Genomic DNA, 16,601 nt, shown 5'->3' with positions numbered 1-16,601 from the left:
CTCACAATTATGGTTAATTTGATGCACAATATTGTTGACCTTTGCCCAATTTTTCTCCTTGTAGTAGCATATCCAGTAACTTTAGGTGGTAGGGAGAGGGGCCTGCAGAGCTTTTTGAGCATGTTATGGTTCAAACTCAATGATGATACAACCTCGACCGGGTGAGGTGGGTTGTCACCGCAAGAATCAGGAGACAGCAATGAAGGCGGCCATCGTGATAATGAAAAATAGAAAAGACTGTATTCACTTCATTGGTACATGGTTTTGACTCTATCCGAGTCTCGAGCGGTTCTGCCTAACATGGGGGCCCAGTACGGCCTTAAATAACCCCTCATGGTCTTGTGGTAGCCGATGTCTCCTTCAGGGAACTTGTGGAAGTGAGTCCTTTGTCGGGTTGTCAAGTTGACGATCTCTTCCCCCTCGGGCCATCGCCTTTGCGTCTGTTCAGGTCGTAGAGGTGTGACACTTTCTCGGGGATGGAGGGGATTATCTAGTCACAGGAAAAGCGCTCGGGCCTGTTTCCCACATTTGAGAGGTAGAGTTTCCAAGAAGATCATAACCGCCTCTTGGGGATGAAGATAATTTCCCCGACACGGGAACGTGCGCTGGTTTGGTTTCCCACAACTGAGATGCAGAGTTCCAAGCCGATCATACCAATGATTTTACTGTAAGCTCACATTCATTGCAAACACATTATTCTACTCCTTGGTTCAACTGCATGGTAATAAAGTGGCTTTTTGTGCATTATCTTTGGTTTAATTAGTGGAGTAACAAACTATCAAGGCATCAGCAGAGTTATCAGCATTTTTAGAGCTTGCCAGACTTTCCTTTTTACCTAAACAAAAGTTAGGAATTGAGTTTTTCAGGTTGCTGTTGTAGATTTTTATCACCTAGTTTAATTTTCACAGTGTGTTGAGAGTCATGTGATCTTTGACACCTTTCTTTCAGGCTGGTAATGTTGTCACTGGGGAAATGGTAGAGGAGCTTCTCCTTTCCGGAGCAGACATAATTAAAGTTGGCATTGGACCAGGCTCTGTCTGCACCACTCGCAAGAAGACCGGCGTAGGCTATCCACAACTCAGTGCGGTCATTGAGTGCTCTGACGCAGCTCATGGCCTTGATGGCCACATAATTTCGGTGGGTGAAGGTTGCTTCTTTGTTTCAAGAATGATTTGCTCTTGCAGACAGTGTCATTACTTATAAAAAAGCGCCTTAATTTAACGTCTTTATGTAAAACTGCTCTATTTATACTGAATGTTATTTAATGTACAAATGTGTGATGTACACCCGTGAGCAAAAGTGTACGGACCAGGGCTTGCGCGATAAAGCCGATTTTTTTGCTCTGCCTGTGAACGCAACTTGAAATTGAGGACTGCAGTCCAAACTTTGCATTGCGAACTTTTCAGTGTACTTGTCAATTCCTGTTTATGCTTGTTAATTACGAAGAAATTCAGTTTTTTTGGCGACCCTGTGGTCCATATACTTTTGCTCACAGCTGTACAAAATGTAATGCCGAGATGCCTCAAAATTTTTATTTGCTATTTAGCCTTATTATTCTATAGCTGCAAGTGGGCAAAACCCATTGATAGCTGGCAAAAGCTGGATGCTTGGACTACAGTAAGATGTCAGCCATCCAAGCACTACATGATAACACAGTGCACAGGCAGGATGTTGCTGAATATGCTAGTATTGGAAATGTGGAATGCAAATGCAGATTTCGCCCTTCGTGTATAGTGCATGCAATGGATTCCTCTGTTTGTCTCACCCGCTGGGGTTGCTTAGTGGCTATGGTGTTAGGCTGCTAAGCACGAGGTGGCAGGATCGAATCCCGGCCATGGCGGCCACATTTCGATGGGGACGAAATCTGAAAACACCCGTGTGCTTTTAGATTTAGGTGCACGTTAAAGTACCCCAGGGGGTTGAAATTATATCGGAGTCCCCCACTACGGGCGTGCCTCATAATCAGATCGTGCTTTTGGCACATAAAACCCCATAATTCAAAAAAATGTTTTTTCTGTATGTCTCTACCACCCCTGCCCTTTTTCTGATTGCTGGCATGACTGTGTGTGATTTGTCAAATATATTCTCCAACAAGAATGAGGTTTTCTGTCTTTAAAGACTTTCATTGACAAAGCCCTTTCACCTTATTCTCTGTAGCAGCTTCAGATCAACTGTTTCTGGACATTGGGCTGAGAAATTTTGGATTCTGTGCTTCATATATCAGTGCTGGTAGCATCACAAAGTATATCGGCAACAGCTATTGCGGCACCTTGATATGTGCGAGAATATCACCCTTGCTATATTTGCCTTTCTGGTATTAGTCACTTGCTTCAATTCTGTGTCCCCAGTAAGCACCATGTTGTGGTAATGCTTTCCACTCTTTCCTGCTCATGTTTCTGTACATCCATGGGATTATTCAGTGGCAGGTTTAGGTGTGTAAAAGTATATTGCTTATACATCTTCTGTACCACTTTCAAGAATGTGCTATTCTTTTTCATAAGGAGTGTTTGAATAGTAAAATTTTGAATTGAATTGAATATGAATGGTGGGAGAAAAATATTAAAATTCTGAATACTTCCTCATTTCTAAACCAAATGGAATATAAAGTTTGCAAGAAGGTAATTTGGTGAAAAAAAAAAGTAATTTGCATTATATGACACATACATGGAAAGCAGTTAATTACTGGACTGAGGTCAACTGGGGAGCTGGCAAATAATAAAGAGCTGCTTTCGGTTATCTGGTGCGCTATAACAGACGTTACTGAAACAAAGGAACGTGTCACAGATGCACTTCGATTTTCGGAGTTCTGGCAGCCAGATGGCAGCCATCTAGTTCCGGTTGTGATAGGAAGTCACGTGAGCTGGGATCCCAAGACAACCCGGAGCTGCCCGAAGTCTGCAAAATCGAACGCCGGGACAGCGCTGGCCGCGGGATAAATGTAAACAAGCTACCAACATGGCAGCGACCGTTGTGGGCGGCGTGCGCGCAGCGTAGTCGGCCCATTTCTGCGTTGCAACCATGAAAATATACAGCTGTATTCGGGAAAACACTTTTGCGAGAGTTCGCGCGACTGGGCATCTCACTTTGCACAGCGTAACAAACAGCCTGCGACGAGTCCGATGCCAAGACGCAAAATCGCACGTAAATAATCGCGCAAAAGCGATCGCTCGAGGATGCCTCGAGGAGTTTGGCCACCGGCGACATTTGAAGTCATTTGACAAGACACGAAAAAGCGGGTAGGTCATTACGCGTAAAATTTCGTGCCGATCGACATGCTTGAATTCGATTTCAGAAAGTTTGTTTCGGTTGGTAGTGCTCCTTTCAATTCTGCTCCTGTGCTGAAGGAGCTGGGGGCAGCGCTGCGTCTGGTGCATGAAAATGCACGCCACCTGTGACCTTCGAAAAGGGTTATCATGAAAACAATAATTAACCTAATATACGTGTGGCCACTACTCAACTCAGTGCATTCCTTTAACATCAACGGCAGTTTCGAGCTGCCACCCAAGCATACGACGGATAGACGGAGCGAACGTGGGCTAGCTGCGACGGCCTTCGCTATATAACTGCAGAAAAAATATATTGCCGCATATACGCGAGCGATGTGAAGAGATACCACTAGAGAAAGATGAACCGAAAAGGCACCGCGATGTGCGTCTACAACTTCGCGAACAACTTGCGCGGAGCATGATGAAAATACCATGCAAGCATAATCGACAGCGCCCACGGTGACAGCGCGGCGCGCGCTGTTTACGGCGGGGAAGAATTCACAGCATACACACAGACACACAAAAGAAAGCTTCAAATGTTTCGCCGCCGCTCGTATGGCACCGCCTCGCAAGGTGGAACAGTGTGTTAGAACTCTAGTAAGATAACGCTAGAAGCAACGTAATCAGCGATCCACGCACCACGCCGACGAGTACGCGAGACGAAGTCCGAAACCACAACAACCGGGGCGGCGCGCGCTAGCGTTTGACGCAAGCCAGGAGCGAGGTGAAAGTCCTCAAGCGTACGCGCTGCCATGCGCGCTGCAATCCGTCGAGTCCTCACAAAGATGGCGGCGAGCGCTCATCGCCTCTTTTTGTCGTCTGCTAGCCAGAGAACTTCCAGAGAGCAGCCAGAACAAAATCGTCCTGGCAGGTACTGGCAGCTCGCGGGTAGCCAGAACCGTCCAGCCCGAGTAACACGAACGCGCGGCGGAAGTGCGTCACGCGGTAAGCGGAGCAACCCGAGAAAAACAAAGGCGCGCTGGCTGGCTCTGGCAGCCCGCGGGTAGCCAGAAGTGGAAAATCGAAGAAGCCCAGGGCTGGAGTGCACACTCATGTGCCCATCTGGCCGTGCTACATGATGAGGACCGGTTTTGTCCTGCACCAGTTTGACAGACAGTAGCCATATCCCAATTGCACATTTTGAAGCGCTGTCAATAGCTCAATATGAAGCGATGTCTGTCAAGGCATCTAGCCAGGAGCGGCCAGGAGTGAGTGCATGCTGAGAAGTCTACATGTGGTGTGACATTAAGTTACACTTGGTTCAAGGCTAGTTAGGTGTTAAAGACTAATCGAAATCAGCGAGACTCGATGGCTACGACACCGATAAGTAGTGTGGCCAAATTGTGAGGGCGGCCGCAGCCAACCATGAGTACGTAATTCTTCTTGAAATTTGAAATGCAGATTTTTGCTTCAGCCCGTTTAGTAAACTGCGTCAATAAATATATACTGTAACAGTAGGAAGAAGCACACTGATCCAGACACCCTTCTTAATTGATGTCAGCTATCGGCCAATAGCAGCCTTCTATGGGAAACTGCTAAATGGCGAAATATGGCAGCTTCGAAACAAGTGAGAAGGCTTTCTTTGAAAAGAGTGTTTGAGAAAATGGTGACTTTGCGCTTGGCTTGTCGTGTGTGGCGCATGGAGCGCCATGCACAACAGCAAAATTTGGCTGAGGTGTTCATAGCAGTGTATGCTATCCGCGGACAGTTTTTTTTTTTTTTTTCACCAAGCCTGAGGGGTGGTTCAGGATCCCTTTAAATTTAGTTCTCAGTCGACTGAAGTCGTGCTTCTCAACTAATGTTGTTTTCACTTGCCAAATTGTCATGCAAAAATGTTCCAAAAGCCGGATGAATTCATGATTGAAAAAAGTTGTACTCCGACTTGACAAATTAACAAAAAAAGGGGGGTATAGACGTTTTGCTGCCTATGCAAGTGGCATCTTCACTATGCACTGAAGTATATACTGGCCCGAGAGCAAAAGTGGGGGAAAAGAAAGCTCCGGGAACCCTGGTTCACCCGTCGTGATGCATCGGCGTGCAACACCAACCGTGGCCCCTTGCCAGACGTTTACAAGGATGTGTGTGATAAGTAGACTGGGACCTCCCCTCATTTGTGTCAATGCGTACTGAAGATGCCACTTGCATAGGTGGCGAAACGTCTATACCCCCTTTTGTTGTTAATTTGTTAAGTCGGAGTACAACTTTTTTAAATCAAATTGTCATGGTTGTATCTGTGATGGCCATCTAGGAAAACTATATTTCAAAACCTATCTTGAAGTACCAATGCCAGTTTTATTCCCATTGTGGATATGCTCTTTTGTAGCCTCATTACTTAGACGAATATAAATTTAGTCTAACATGTTACACTTGAGAGCAGGGTACTTGTCTGTTCAGCTGACTGACAGATGCCCTTTTTTTTAAAGGGTATGCTCTGCCCACTTCTACTTCTCTATACACATAACTGATTAATATGAATTTGTTTCGTTGATAAGGAACTTTACCATGTTTATTTTGTAGGTTATTTTATCTGTTGTTGATAGCAGGATGCATTCAGGAAATCCGGGTTCGAATTAGTGCGTAGATTTTTGTGATAGTTATCTTTTTGTGACCCTTTAGAAGGTAGCGTTTTGTAATTGTCTACAACTTTTGTGCCCTACTTGCCCACACACTTTCATTGGCCATTGAGCTGATGGCAGTCAACAGCACTGGCAGTTGACCAGCTAATGTGGCAGCTCAAACTGCCTTCAATATCCAACCAGCCCAGTGTAGCTCACTGGATGCTAGTGGTCTCAGTTGACAGTCAAGCTAGTAAACTGCCAAGGAAGGATGGCTGCTTCAGCAAAACATTTTCTGTGGAGTGTGAGCAGTGGCAATCTCCATGCACATCAGCAGATATTTTTTCCATGACATGAGGAACACAGTGCAGTCTTCCAGGGAAAAATAAACAAAGGTGCATAAGTGAATGGAGTGACAAAGCAAGAAATGTTATTGCAGAGTAGGATTGGGTTCAAATAGTTACGAGTTTGGATTGTCTTTGCTTCATGAAACTTCACTTTGCCAGCCTGTACTCTTTAGTAAAATGAGAATTTGCTATTTTCAAATGAGTGAGCAAAAATTTTTGTAATTGTAATTACAGCATTATACTAATTCTTGTTAAGTACTGCAGCATATTCATCATAGTTTTGTGATGAAGATTTGTTGGAAATGTACAAAACCAGGCTTGGCCAGTATTTTTGAGAGCAGTAGTGTAGTGACACTGTTCCAATCCACAACTGCTATCCGATGTAATTGAGTTATGATTTGGGCATTACCTCCAATAAAAAGAGAGAAAAAAAGAAAAGCGAAAACAAATGGTACACAATAGATAACGTGGCTTAGACAATTAAAGTATGCTTGCCCAGAAGACAATCGACTATGCACTTTGAAATACATTCTCTTCTAAATGAGCACATTCGTAAGAATCAGTAAATGTAGGCAAATTGATTGTATGCCCAGTCTATTCAAATAAACAGCAGGCGTTGCTTTGTTAGAAGTTTTGAATAGCGCTGGTGACACAGAATGCTGCATTCACAAATTTGGGGCTCTCATGCTTTCAGGATGGGGGCTGCACTTGTCCCGGTGATGTGAGCAAGGCGTTTGGAGCAGGTGCAGACTTTGTCATGCTGGGAGGCATGTTGGCAGGCCATGATGAGTCTGGTGGAGAGGTGATCGAGAAAGATGGCAAGAAGTACAAGATGTTTTATGGCATGAGTTCTGCCACTGCCATGGAAAAATACCACGGAGGTGTTGCTGAATACAGGTACAACTGAAAATGTTCTTTGACAGAACATTTTGTGTTATGTCTTGTGTGTTTGGAATGCTCAAAAATTTTCAGTCACTTTAAGTGTTTGGTGTAATATTTCTGAATGACACTGACACCAGGATTTTTTTATTGGGGGGGCACCCACGACAAGTGAGTTCTTTGGGGGGGCAGGCAGCCGGGGAACTTGTGCATTGTGTTTTGACTATGTTTAACTCCCTTCCACTTTCCTCTTATTTTATAAATGTTCAAATCAATCAATCGAAAGTCCGAGATAAATCTTGTTACATGGCACCTACGCTTCCTTCAGTCGCTCAAGACTCCAATAAACATACACGGTGTTCTGCTTAGGTAAGTTCAACGTAATAGATATCCAGGATGCGCATGTTCAAAAGATGTCAATCATTGCTCAGCCCAACGCTTCTGTGCATTACAATTTCTCCTACTATTTCTAAACGTGTTTCTTATTTTCTTATATTTTTTTAAATTGAACTATTTGAACTAGTCGGCGTGCTTTCTTTGCATCATTTAAGAATGAAAGCACGTGGAAAAAAAAAGTGAACATTTAGTTATGTATGTTCAACACACTCGTCCGAGAGCACAACAGGGTTGTGATGAGGAAACAAATTTCTCGATGTCTAAAATCATTTAACAGCTTGAATGGGCTGAAGGCGTTCTAAATGCATCAGTCTGAATAAGCTATTCCAGCAATGCAGTAAGATATAAACTAAAAATTTAATTTATATCTTACTGCGTTGTATATGTATATGTATATCTTACAGCAGTGCTCTTGCTAAGAAAATGAAAATTTTTATAGTACATTGTACAGCACACACATAAAAAAACACAGTATTAAGTAATGAAAAAAACCAGGTACCCAGCAGCAACAAAATAAAATCAGTTAACTAGATCACACTATAGCTTCAAAAGAGTAATTGCACAGCAGGAGAGAGAACACCACTAAGCAATGTGCATATCAATTCCAACTTTGGTAAAGACATGCTAGATTACAAAAAAAAAAAAAAAAAAAAAAAAAAATTAGACACCCTTGCCTGCTGGGGATTCTAAACACTGGAAATAAGAAAATGAGATATACAGAAAATAAATAACAAAAGCAAATAGAAGAGATGAGAGAACTGCAAAAATAGAGGACGCAGTAAGCATGTCATTCAGTGTCAATTTTGGCCATACACTACAGCAGGTTTCACAAACGCAAATATTAGCACTGTTCCCTACACTAACTAGGGCACAGACGTCGCCTCGGACAGCACCCTATGGAGTGTCTTTCAAAGCGATGATAGGGACAGATGAAATGCTCAAAGGTTTTGGCACAACCACAGATGCCGGTGCCTGCGCTGTGACAGTACAAGACAAAACATAGCTGGGATTTATTCGATGATGAAGTGGGTGTTCCGATACCGGTATAGGTTTGGGTCCTATGCCCGTGCCTGCACAATTTTCTCGTGAAAGCGCCGCAGAGATACGATGGGGTATCATTATACCGGCATACTAGTGCAGACGTATACTTCGATTACTGTGCGCAGCATCAAACTTGTCCAGAACACGCTGAATATATATCTTATTAGCAAGAGATTGTTCGACCGCAAAACGTACACTCGCAAGATGATGGCGATTCCGGTATCGTCACGGCGAAAACACCTAGCTTGTGCAGTTCGTGGAATGCCAGTTTATGCACTTCAGCGATGTGACTGGGATCTGCCCAGTAGCTGAGCGGAGTTCACATAAAAGGTATTGAAACCAACTCTATATGTGAGCATCCATGGTTTCGAGCCGACGCTGTTTGCTGTGCTTGTGTTCTGCCGCTTATGCGCCGCATAAAGCAGACACGTGTATCCCGTGTGGTATACATGCGCTGCCTTCGGTTACACAGCACTCGCGGTTGTGCGACCTCAGCAGGGCAAAGCTTATTATCTGCCTCTGAGGCCTCTGAGCGGAAGGCGCCTGAAAAAGAACATATTACATCCGAGGCACGTACTTGCCGGTTCACACAAGCAGACCGAACAACGAAGGGTAGCCTATATTTAAATCTATTTAGAATCGTTGGAACCATTTTTATCTTATTGCGGCAGTTCGCGCTGTATTTCAAGAGCCTCTTCTATCACAAGCGAGAGGGTAATTGCTTGTGATCAGAAATTTTCTATAATAAATTCTTATGCTTAAACAAGGCCTTATGCCTTTGTAAGCAGCTCTGCTCTTTTGCATCTGCCTCCAAGTTGTAAGACATCAAAAGTTACATTTTGTCTCGTACCACCTATCCTGGGTCAGCTTTTCGGTGCTCTTGGTGGGGGCAGGCGAAAATTCTGGGGGGGCTGGCGCCCCCCCCTCCCCCTCATGCCCCTTTCTGGTGCCGCCCCTGACTGACACTTTTAGCTGGCATGACATTGACATCGTAGGGATGGCCTGAGCTGTAAATGCTGCATTTTACTGGCACTAAGTTAAATCAACTTGGTCACTAGTTGCTAATGGGACTGTGCTGTGCATTGTATGTGTATTAGTAGTCGAATCTCGATAATTCGAACTCGAAGGGGCCCGAAAATTTGTTCGAATTAAAAGAAGTTCGAATTAACGGAAGGCCGTATTTTTGAAGTATTCGAGCACCATAGCAAGATGAACGAACGGTGCGAGTCATGAAATTTCGCGGCGCGCAAGCGCCTAGCGAGTTGCGCGGGCGCAACACTCGGTTCCCGATAACGGCAGAAAGCGAAACTTCAGGGAGCGGACGGCGCCGACATGGCGACGGGCGCGCGCATGGAGACCGTTGAAAGTGAGGGAGGAGGGCGGCAGGAAAGCGGATTTGGCCTCGGCAACTCCGCTGCTTCGGTGGCTCCCCTCGCCCTCTTTCTCAACTCCCTCGCAGTTCCCTCACCTTCGATTGTCTCCGTGCGCGCCCGCTGGCACCGCCGGTACAGCCGGTTCGGCGCAGATTAGCCTCCTTGAAGTTTCGTTTTCTGCCGTTATCGGGAACAGAGCGTTTGCAGGCGTTTGTGCCGACGCCGCCGGTCCAGCTGGCCCGGCGCTAGCTTGGGTACGGCCACGCTAGCGGCAAAAAACGCGCGCGTCAACGCCTTGCCGCAAGGCCACCGTGGCACGCGCGTCTCGCCGCGCGGCAGCGCGATAAGATTTCCCGCGCTCACCAAATGCGCGAGCAACACCGCGAGCGCTCATTGTTTCATGCGGGAGGCGACGATCGTTGATTGAAAACCCGGCGCGGACCGGCGGCGGTCGGGTTTTGATGGCTCCGTGACATCACCCTCGTCGCTCTTGGTTGGTTATTCATCTCGCGGCACGCGACATTTACCGCAGAAATGGGTCTCGAACCCATTTCGCGTGGTAGCAGAAATGGGTCTCGAACCCATTTCGCGCGGTACGCCGCAAAACCCCAGATTCCTGCCACTTTTGCCGCCCGTGGCATGACGTGTTGCCGCGCGTTTTTTGCCGCTAGCGTGGCCGTACCCTTAGGCCGGTCCCTGAAGTTTCATTTTCTGCTGTTATCGGGAAGCGAGCGTTTGCAGGCGTGGGCATCGTTGGCTGGACTGGGCCTCCGCCGCTGCATGAAGGGGTCTCTCCTAAGCTTTTGCTCTATGGCGCTGTCGGAGAAATGCCGGTCGGGGGCGCCGCCGCGTTATTCGGCGCGCTGCTGAGAGCATTGTCGGTCCGCGGTGTGTTCGAATTAACCGTCGCAAATGCTTTCGCGTTCGAATTACCGAGCGTTTTCGCCCACTGAAATACACAAAACTTTGACGGGACCAGAGCGGCGTCAGTTCGAATAAACCGGCAGTTCGAATTAAGCGTGTTCGAATTAACGAGATTCGACTATATGTAGGCTGACACAGCTAGAGTACAGTAATTTGCAGGTAAAAAAAAAAAAATTTTGCCTACTAGGTTTTTTTCATGCACCATAGAAGAATGTTACTTTTGAGACTACAAAGGCATAATGGGAGATTTGGGTAAATAAAGGGAATTTTTTTTTTTTTTTTGACTCTGAGAGTCACGCCTTGGAAACAAATCCCAAATGGTCATGGTCATGTATGTAAGGCAGCAACCGAACGTCTGAAAAAAAACTCGCTTTGTCAGAATGCAGCACCGCCCAACGATGCTATGGGGGTGTTGCAGCCTTCTATGACATCATGAAAAAATTATTGTGCTGCCGCCCCTCGGTGGCTATCAAAACAGATTTTTCACTTTGCTCTATGGTGTGTCTACCACCGCTATACTTTGGGAGTAGATATTTCTACTTCACCTAGCTTATCCCTGCATGTGCACTCCTGCACTTGCTTATTTTATAGTTGCCATTCATGCGCATGTCGTTTCCAGTTAAGGATGTCGGAAAAACTGATTTCTGTCTGTTTTCGTGTCGCTCAAAGTGGTACTGTGAGGTGCTCGCTTGCATGGCTGTGTCGTAGGTGCGCGGTTGCTCTGTTTACAGGCTGGCACTCGAAAACTGGCGATACTGCCGCGGCGTGCTTCTCTTTTTGTGAGGCCTGATAGGTCTGATAGAATCTTATCTATACTTCATCTCACAAATAGTTTGCAGTACTGTGAAAGCTGTAGGACTCTAGCCACTAGGAAGTTCGAATGCCCCTCGAGATGTGTTCATTAGTGCCTTGTTGCCTGCTCAGCGGCTGCTGAATTCTTGGTATATGATGTGCATGCACAACAGTCCTAAGATGTCATGCATCGCTGTAATGTATTGTGTACGAAGCAAAAAACAAAACTCTAATCCTCCCATTATCAGACAGTTACGCCTGGAACTATATTCTGCTACGCCAGGATATTGCCTGTGTATCCCTCATTCTTTTGGCAGCACCGCAAATGACTTGAGATAGAGAATAGTGATCTAACATTTGATTACTGCAAGTTTCTCAGTTACTTCGTTTTTCTGACGGTTGTACATAACTTGCATGCACACGCTCCCATGGCATGCCTCGCTTTTGCTATGACTGTGCATTCCTGGGGCTGCCTTCTCTAATGAACCACATTATTTTCTATTCTTCTGGCTCTTCGTCATTGGTTCAGATGTAGATTTGCAGGTTGCCGCACTGCTGTCTTTGCTGGGATGGCAACCTTGGCGCAACACATGACAAATATGGAAAATTAAATGGAGTGGTTTGAAGTATGGGCTTTAGTTGTGTCAAGCCTATTTAAAACATAAACATAAGTTTTGTGACTATTACGGTATTTGTCAAAAATAAATATTGTAGTTTATCCATGTATTCAACAATAAAACATGTACAGTAGAACCCCGCTGTTACGTTCCTGGGTGCTGCGTTTTCCCGGCTGTTACGTCGTTTTCGGCCGGTCCCGGCACAGCTCCCATAGAACCCAATGCATTGGTAACCCCGCTGTTACGTCGCAACTGTGGGACCGTTCCCGCATCATACGTTGCGAACTGCCACACCGCGCTGGCCCGAGCGGCCATTTTGACTTTTCATGTCGCTTGGCTTGGTTGCTTGACGATGGCATTGGCCGCCCAAAATGCTGGGGGCGACATTTATTACGTATTTTCGGTTTCCGCCAGCAAAAGTATGGCCTTTGATATCCGATTTTGCTATCTAAAGATGATGTCTATGACGCGTTGCGGCCCTAAAATTGGTTTTGTCTCATAGATGTTCCGTATAAAGTCCAAGGGCGATAACGCCGTCGCCGCGCGCCGTATGCTTTCTTTCGCGCGCGAGACGCAGTCGTCGGCTCCCCTCGCACGCTTTCACTCGCACATACAGCATACGTCGCCGCGCGCCGTATGCTGTATGTGCGAGTGAAAGCGTGCGAGGGAAGCCGCGCGGCCATATGCTGAATGTGCGAGTGAAAGCTTGCGAGGGGAGCCGACGACCGCGTCTCGCGCGCGACAGAAAAGCAGAGAGGAAGCGCGCCTCCTTCCGTTGCGCTCGAGGCACCAGCAAGGGGGGGGGGGGGGGGGGGGGGTAGCGGGCAGCGTTGTGCTCTGGCATCATACTGCGCGGCGGCGCGCGCGCAGTCCCGCGGGCCCTATCTTGAAAGCGATCTGCGTGGGGGTAGATTCTACGCAGTGTAGGTGCGTCGGCGGGGCGGCTCGTGGCTTTGTGCGTGCTGCGTGTTCTCGGCGCTCAGTTAGGGTTGAAGCGATAGACAACAGCACGAAGGTCACTTCGCTCGCTTCTGCAGCGGCGCTTAACTGCGCGTGTCCGCGCTCATCGAGTGTGATGTGTTCATGTTTGCCTGTGGGTGCTGACACTATGTTCGTTAATTAGTTAATAACCGAATGTTTACAAGTTTATACAGACGATAAAACTACTATTCTTACTTTGTATAGCTCACCGCAATCGATACTTCGGCTGTCGGGCGAAACTACTTTTTGTCGCACGTAAGAATTAAAATAATATTGTGTGCAGTTCAACACTACTCCCATTTCTCAATTTTTCCTGTTTCCTGGCTCTTGCGTTTCCCGGCTCTTACGTTTTTTTTTTACGGTCCCGTGAAAAACGTAACAGCGGGGTTCTACTGTATAAGCTGCACACAGAAAAAAATAATTTTGTTTCTTTATTAAAAAAATTGATTGTTTTCTCTTGAAATAAGCCGCTCTCAAGTATTTAAATTAGTAATAAATAAGTGACCCTGGAGGGATGCACTTTCCGAAAATAGTGACCCTCAAAGGGTTCAGTCAACATTGCGCTTCAACATTCAGTTTTCATTTGTAGAAAGTCGTGGAGTCCATATTGTCGGCGCTTCGCGAAACCAAAACTAGCGAAGCCTAGTCAATCTAGTATTCACCAATGAGAATTCAGTGCATGCATTGACTGTTCTTTCGTCAATCTGTAGCTACAGCATGACAATGGTCGAGATACCAGCCATGATTTTGTAGTGACGCCTTCCGCTCGATTCTATGCCACTCTTATCATCCACTGTTCGTGGCTGGGTGATCCCGTTGATAACGCATGCGGAGAGTCGCCCTGCCCACTGATGAAGCTTGAAAAGGAGTGGTATAAAAGGCAGTGCTAGAAAATCACGGTAAGAATGTCGAGGTCAATAGCGAGCATATGTGCGTGCAACAACACGCATTGACAAACTTGGGCCACATTCATGAACAATCACTTTCGAAAGAAACTCATTTTCGCGATATTTCACATGACGAGCAGCGAACGCGTTGACAGGTGGTAGCGTTTCCACTCAGTGATAAGATACTAGTAGTGTACTTGGCACTGTGCCAAGAATGACATTGCTTGTAGACGCCGACGCGCCTTGTGGTGAAGATAGCTTGCTTGGCACTGTGCCAAGAATGTCATTTGCTCCTTGACGACGATATGTCTTATGCTATATACGAGGGTGAATCAATTTAAATTTCAATTCAATTTCAATTTATTTTGCGAAATATGCATACAAAAACGGGTGACAAAAGCATCTGGGCCCTTAGCAATTTGCTAGTTCGGGCCCATGCAATAAGTACACAAAATTAAAGCACAGGCGCCAGTAACAAAACATGAATATAATGTTTGAACTTTTACATGCATAAAATATGGATTACATGAAAATAATAAAATGAAATAAAAGATAGATTACATGAAAATAACAATCAACAGAAATAATCATAATCATATAAGTGACCAATAAATAAAAAATCAAAAGGGGTCGGTATTTTCCCTTTTTTTTTCAACATCCGCAAAACTGCATACAATAGCAGGAGTAGAAAAATGCTAGCACATTATATTTCAAAAACAACATAGCACACAATTTTCATAGCACTAGAATTCGGCAAGAAATTGAGTCGTTGGTGCTATTTTTTTTTAGCCAAATTAGTCGCAGCACCCACGGTATCTATGCTACATAGCAGATGCAGCTACTTGCAGCTGTAGTGCATTCGCTATGTATGCGACAAAGCTGGAGTGTGTGCTCGTGCTCATGTGCTCCAGTCTGGCAATGCTACCTGGTGTGTAAGTTTTTTCCTGCGCCAGTTTGACCGACAGATAGTAGCCACATCCAAATTGCACATTCGAAGATGCTGTCAATAGCTCAATATAAAGCGATGTCTGCCAAGGCATCTAGCAAGGAGCGGCCTGGGGTGAGCGTGCGTTGGCAAGTGTATGTGTGAGTTTCGCGTGGTTCGATGCTAGTTGAGCGTTCAAAACTATTCGAAATTAGCGAGACCTGACGGTTACGACACCGATAAGCAGTGTGGCCAAAGTTTTAATTCCTGTGCGGGCGGCCACGGCCGAACGTGACAATAGTCTGATTCTTCCTGAAGTACGTAATTCTATCGAAATTTGAAACGCAGATTTTTGCTTACTTCAGCTTGTTTATTAAACTGCGTCAGTAGACACAGTAACTCTTGGAAGAAGTTCACTGATCCAAACTCCCTTTTTGATTGATGCCAGCTATCAGCCAATATCCGCCGTGTATAGGAACCTTGCATATGACATATGCAAGCCGCCGGCAGCTTCGAAACGGGTGAGGAGAAGGCCTTGTTTGAAAAGAGTGTTTGAGAAAAAGGTGACGTCATGCTCCGCTTGTGAGCTCCATGCACCAATGCATAATGTGGCCGAGATGTTCACAGTAGTGTATGCTATTTGCAGACTGTCCAGGAACTATCCAGGGCTCGTTCTACCACAAGAATTTGTCGAATTGGTTAATTGCATAGATAGGAGAAATTCAAACGTCATGATGCAGTGGTGCCAAGAGGCGAGCTGCCCTCTACATGGTGCACTCTCCTATAGCTTCGCACAGCCTCTGCGAGATTTCTTCCTTGCAAGCTCCTATACAGAAGTCCACGTCACGTTTTTCACAAGCCCCAATCTTTTAATGCATTATATATATACAGGGTGTTTCAGTTATCACTTTCAAAATTTATTTAAGGTTGCCTGTGGCAGATAGCCCAATTCTAGTTAATGAGCTGGTCAACTCGATGAGGCGGACTTGCACAAAAAATGAAATGCATAATCAGCTAATCAACAAAAAATCCCTAATTAAGTTTTTAACTAATTACCTGATGGTCCATATTGCAATTTACAAATTGTAGCCGTGGAGTTCGCAAGGCGGATCCACTTGGAATTAATTCTCAGGATGACACCAGTTTCGAGATATTAATTTCCGAACTTTGTGGAGAAATGCATTGGCGTTCCAGTTAATTTTGTGGTGCAATGCATAAAGCGACGTTTTATTAAGAAACTAACTGCAACACCAATGGATTTCTCGGCAAAGTTTGGGAATTAATATCTCGAATCTGGTGTCATCCCAAAAATTAGTTCCAAGTTCCTTGCACGGCTACAATTTGTGAATTGCAATATGGGCCATCAGGTAATTAGTTAAAAACTTAATTAGGGATTTTTTGTTAATGATTCGCTTATGCATTTCAATTCCTTGTGCAAGTAATGTCCGCCTCTTTGAGTAGGCCAGCTCATCAACTAGAATTGTGCTATCTGCCACAGGCCACCTTTAAAAATTTTTGAAAGTGTTTGCTGAAACACCCTGTATATATAGATAGCTCAACTGACAGTGGTCTGCTCCGGACCACAGTCAGTTGCACTTTGCTCCTCAAAAAGAGGCAG

At 45.4% G+C, this 16,601-nt stretch overlaps 1 protein-coding gene across 1 annotated transcript in view; it reads left to right on the top strand.

Annotated features, from left to right (window-relative positions):
* LOC119436102 (GMP reductase 2-like) overlaps positions 1-16,601 on the top strand; it is a 30,588-nt gene that overhangs the window by 10,859 nt on the left and 3,128 nt on the right. The window contains exons 5-6 of the mRNA XM_037702847.2: positions 949-1,137; positions 6,863-7,065. Of these exons, the coding sequence (XP_037558775.1) occupies positions 949-1,137; positions 6,863-7,065 (392 nt within the window). The remainder of the gene's footprint in view (positions 1-948; positions 1,138-6,862; positions 7,066-16,601) is intronic.

Source organism: Dermacentor silvarum, chromosome 1 (genome assembly GCF_013339745.2).
Source record: "Dermacentor silvarum isolate Dsil-2018 chromosome 1, BIME_Dsil_1.4, whole genome shotgun sequence".
Taxonomy (NCBI): Eukaryota; Metazoa; Arthropoda; class Arachnida; order Ixodida; family Ixodidae; genus Dermacentor; species Dermacentor silvarum.
The sequence above is the reverse complement of the archived record's forward strand: the minus strand, read 5'-3'. Positions and strand labels throughout refer to the sequence as shown.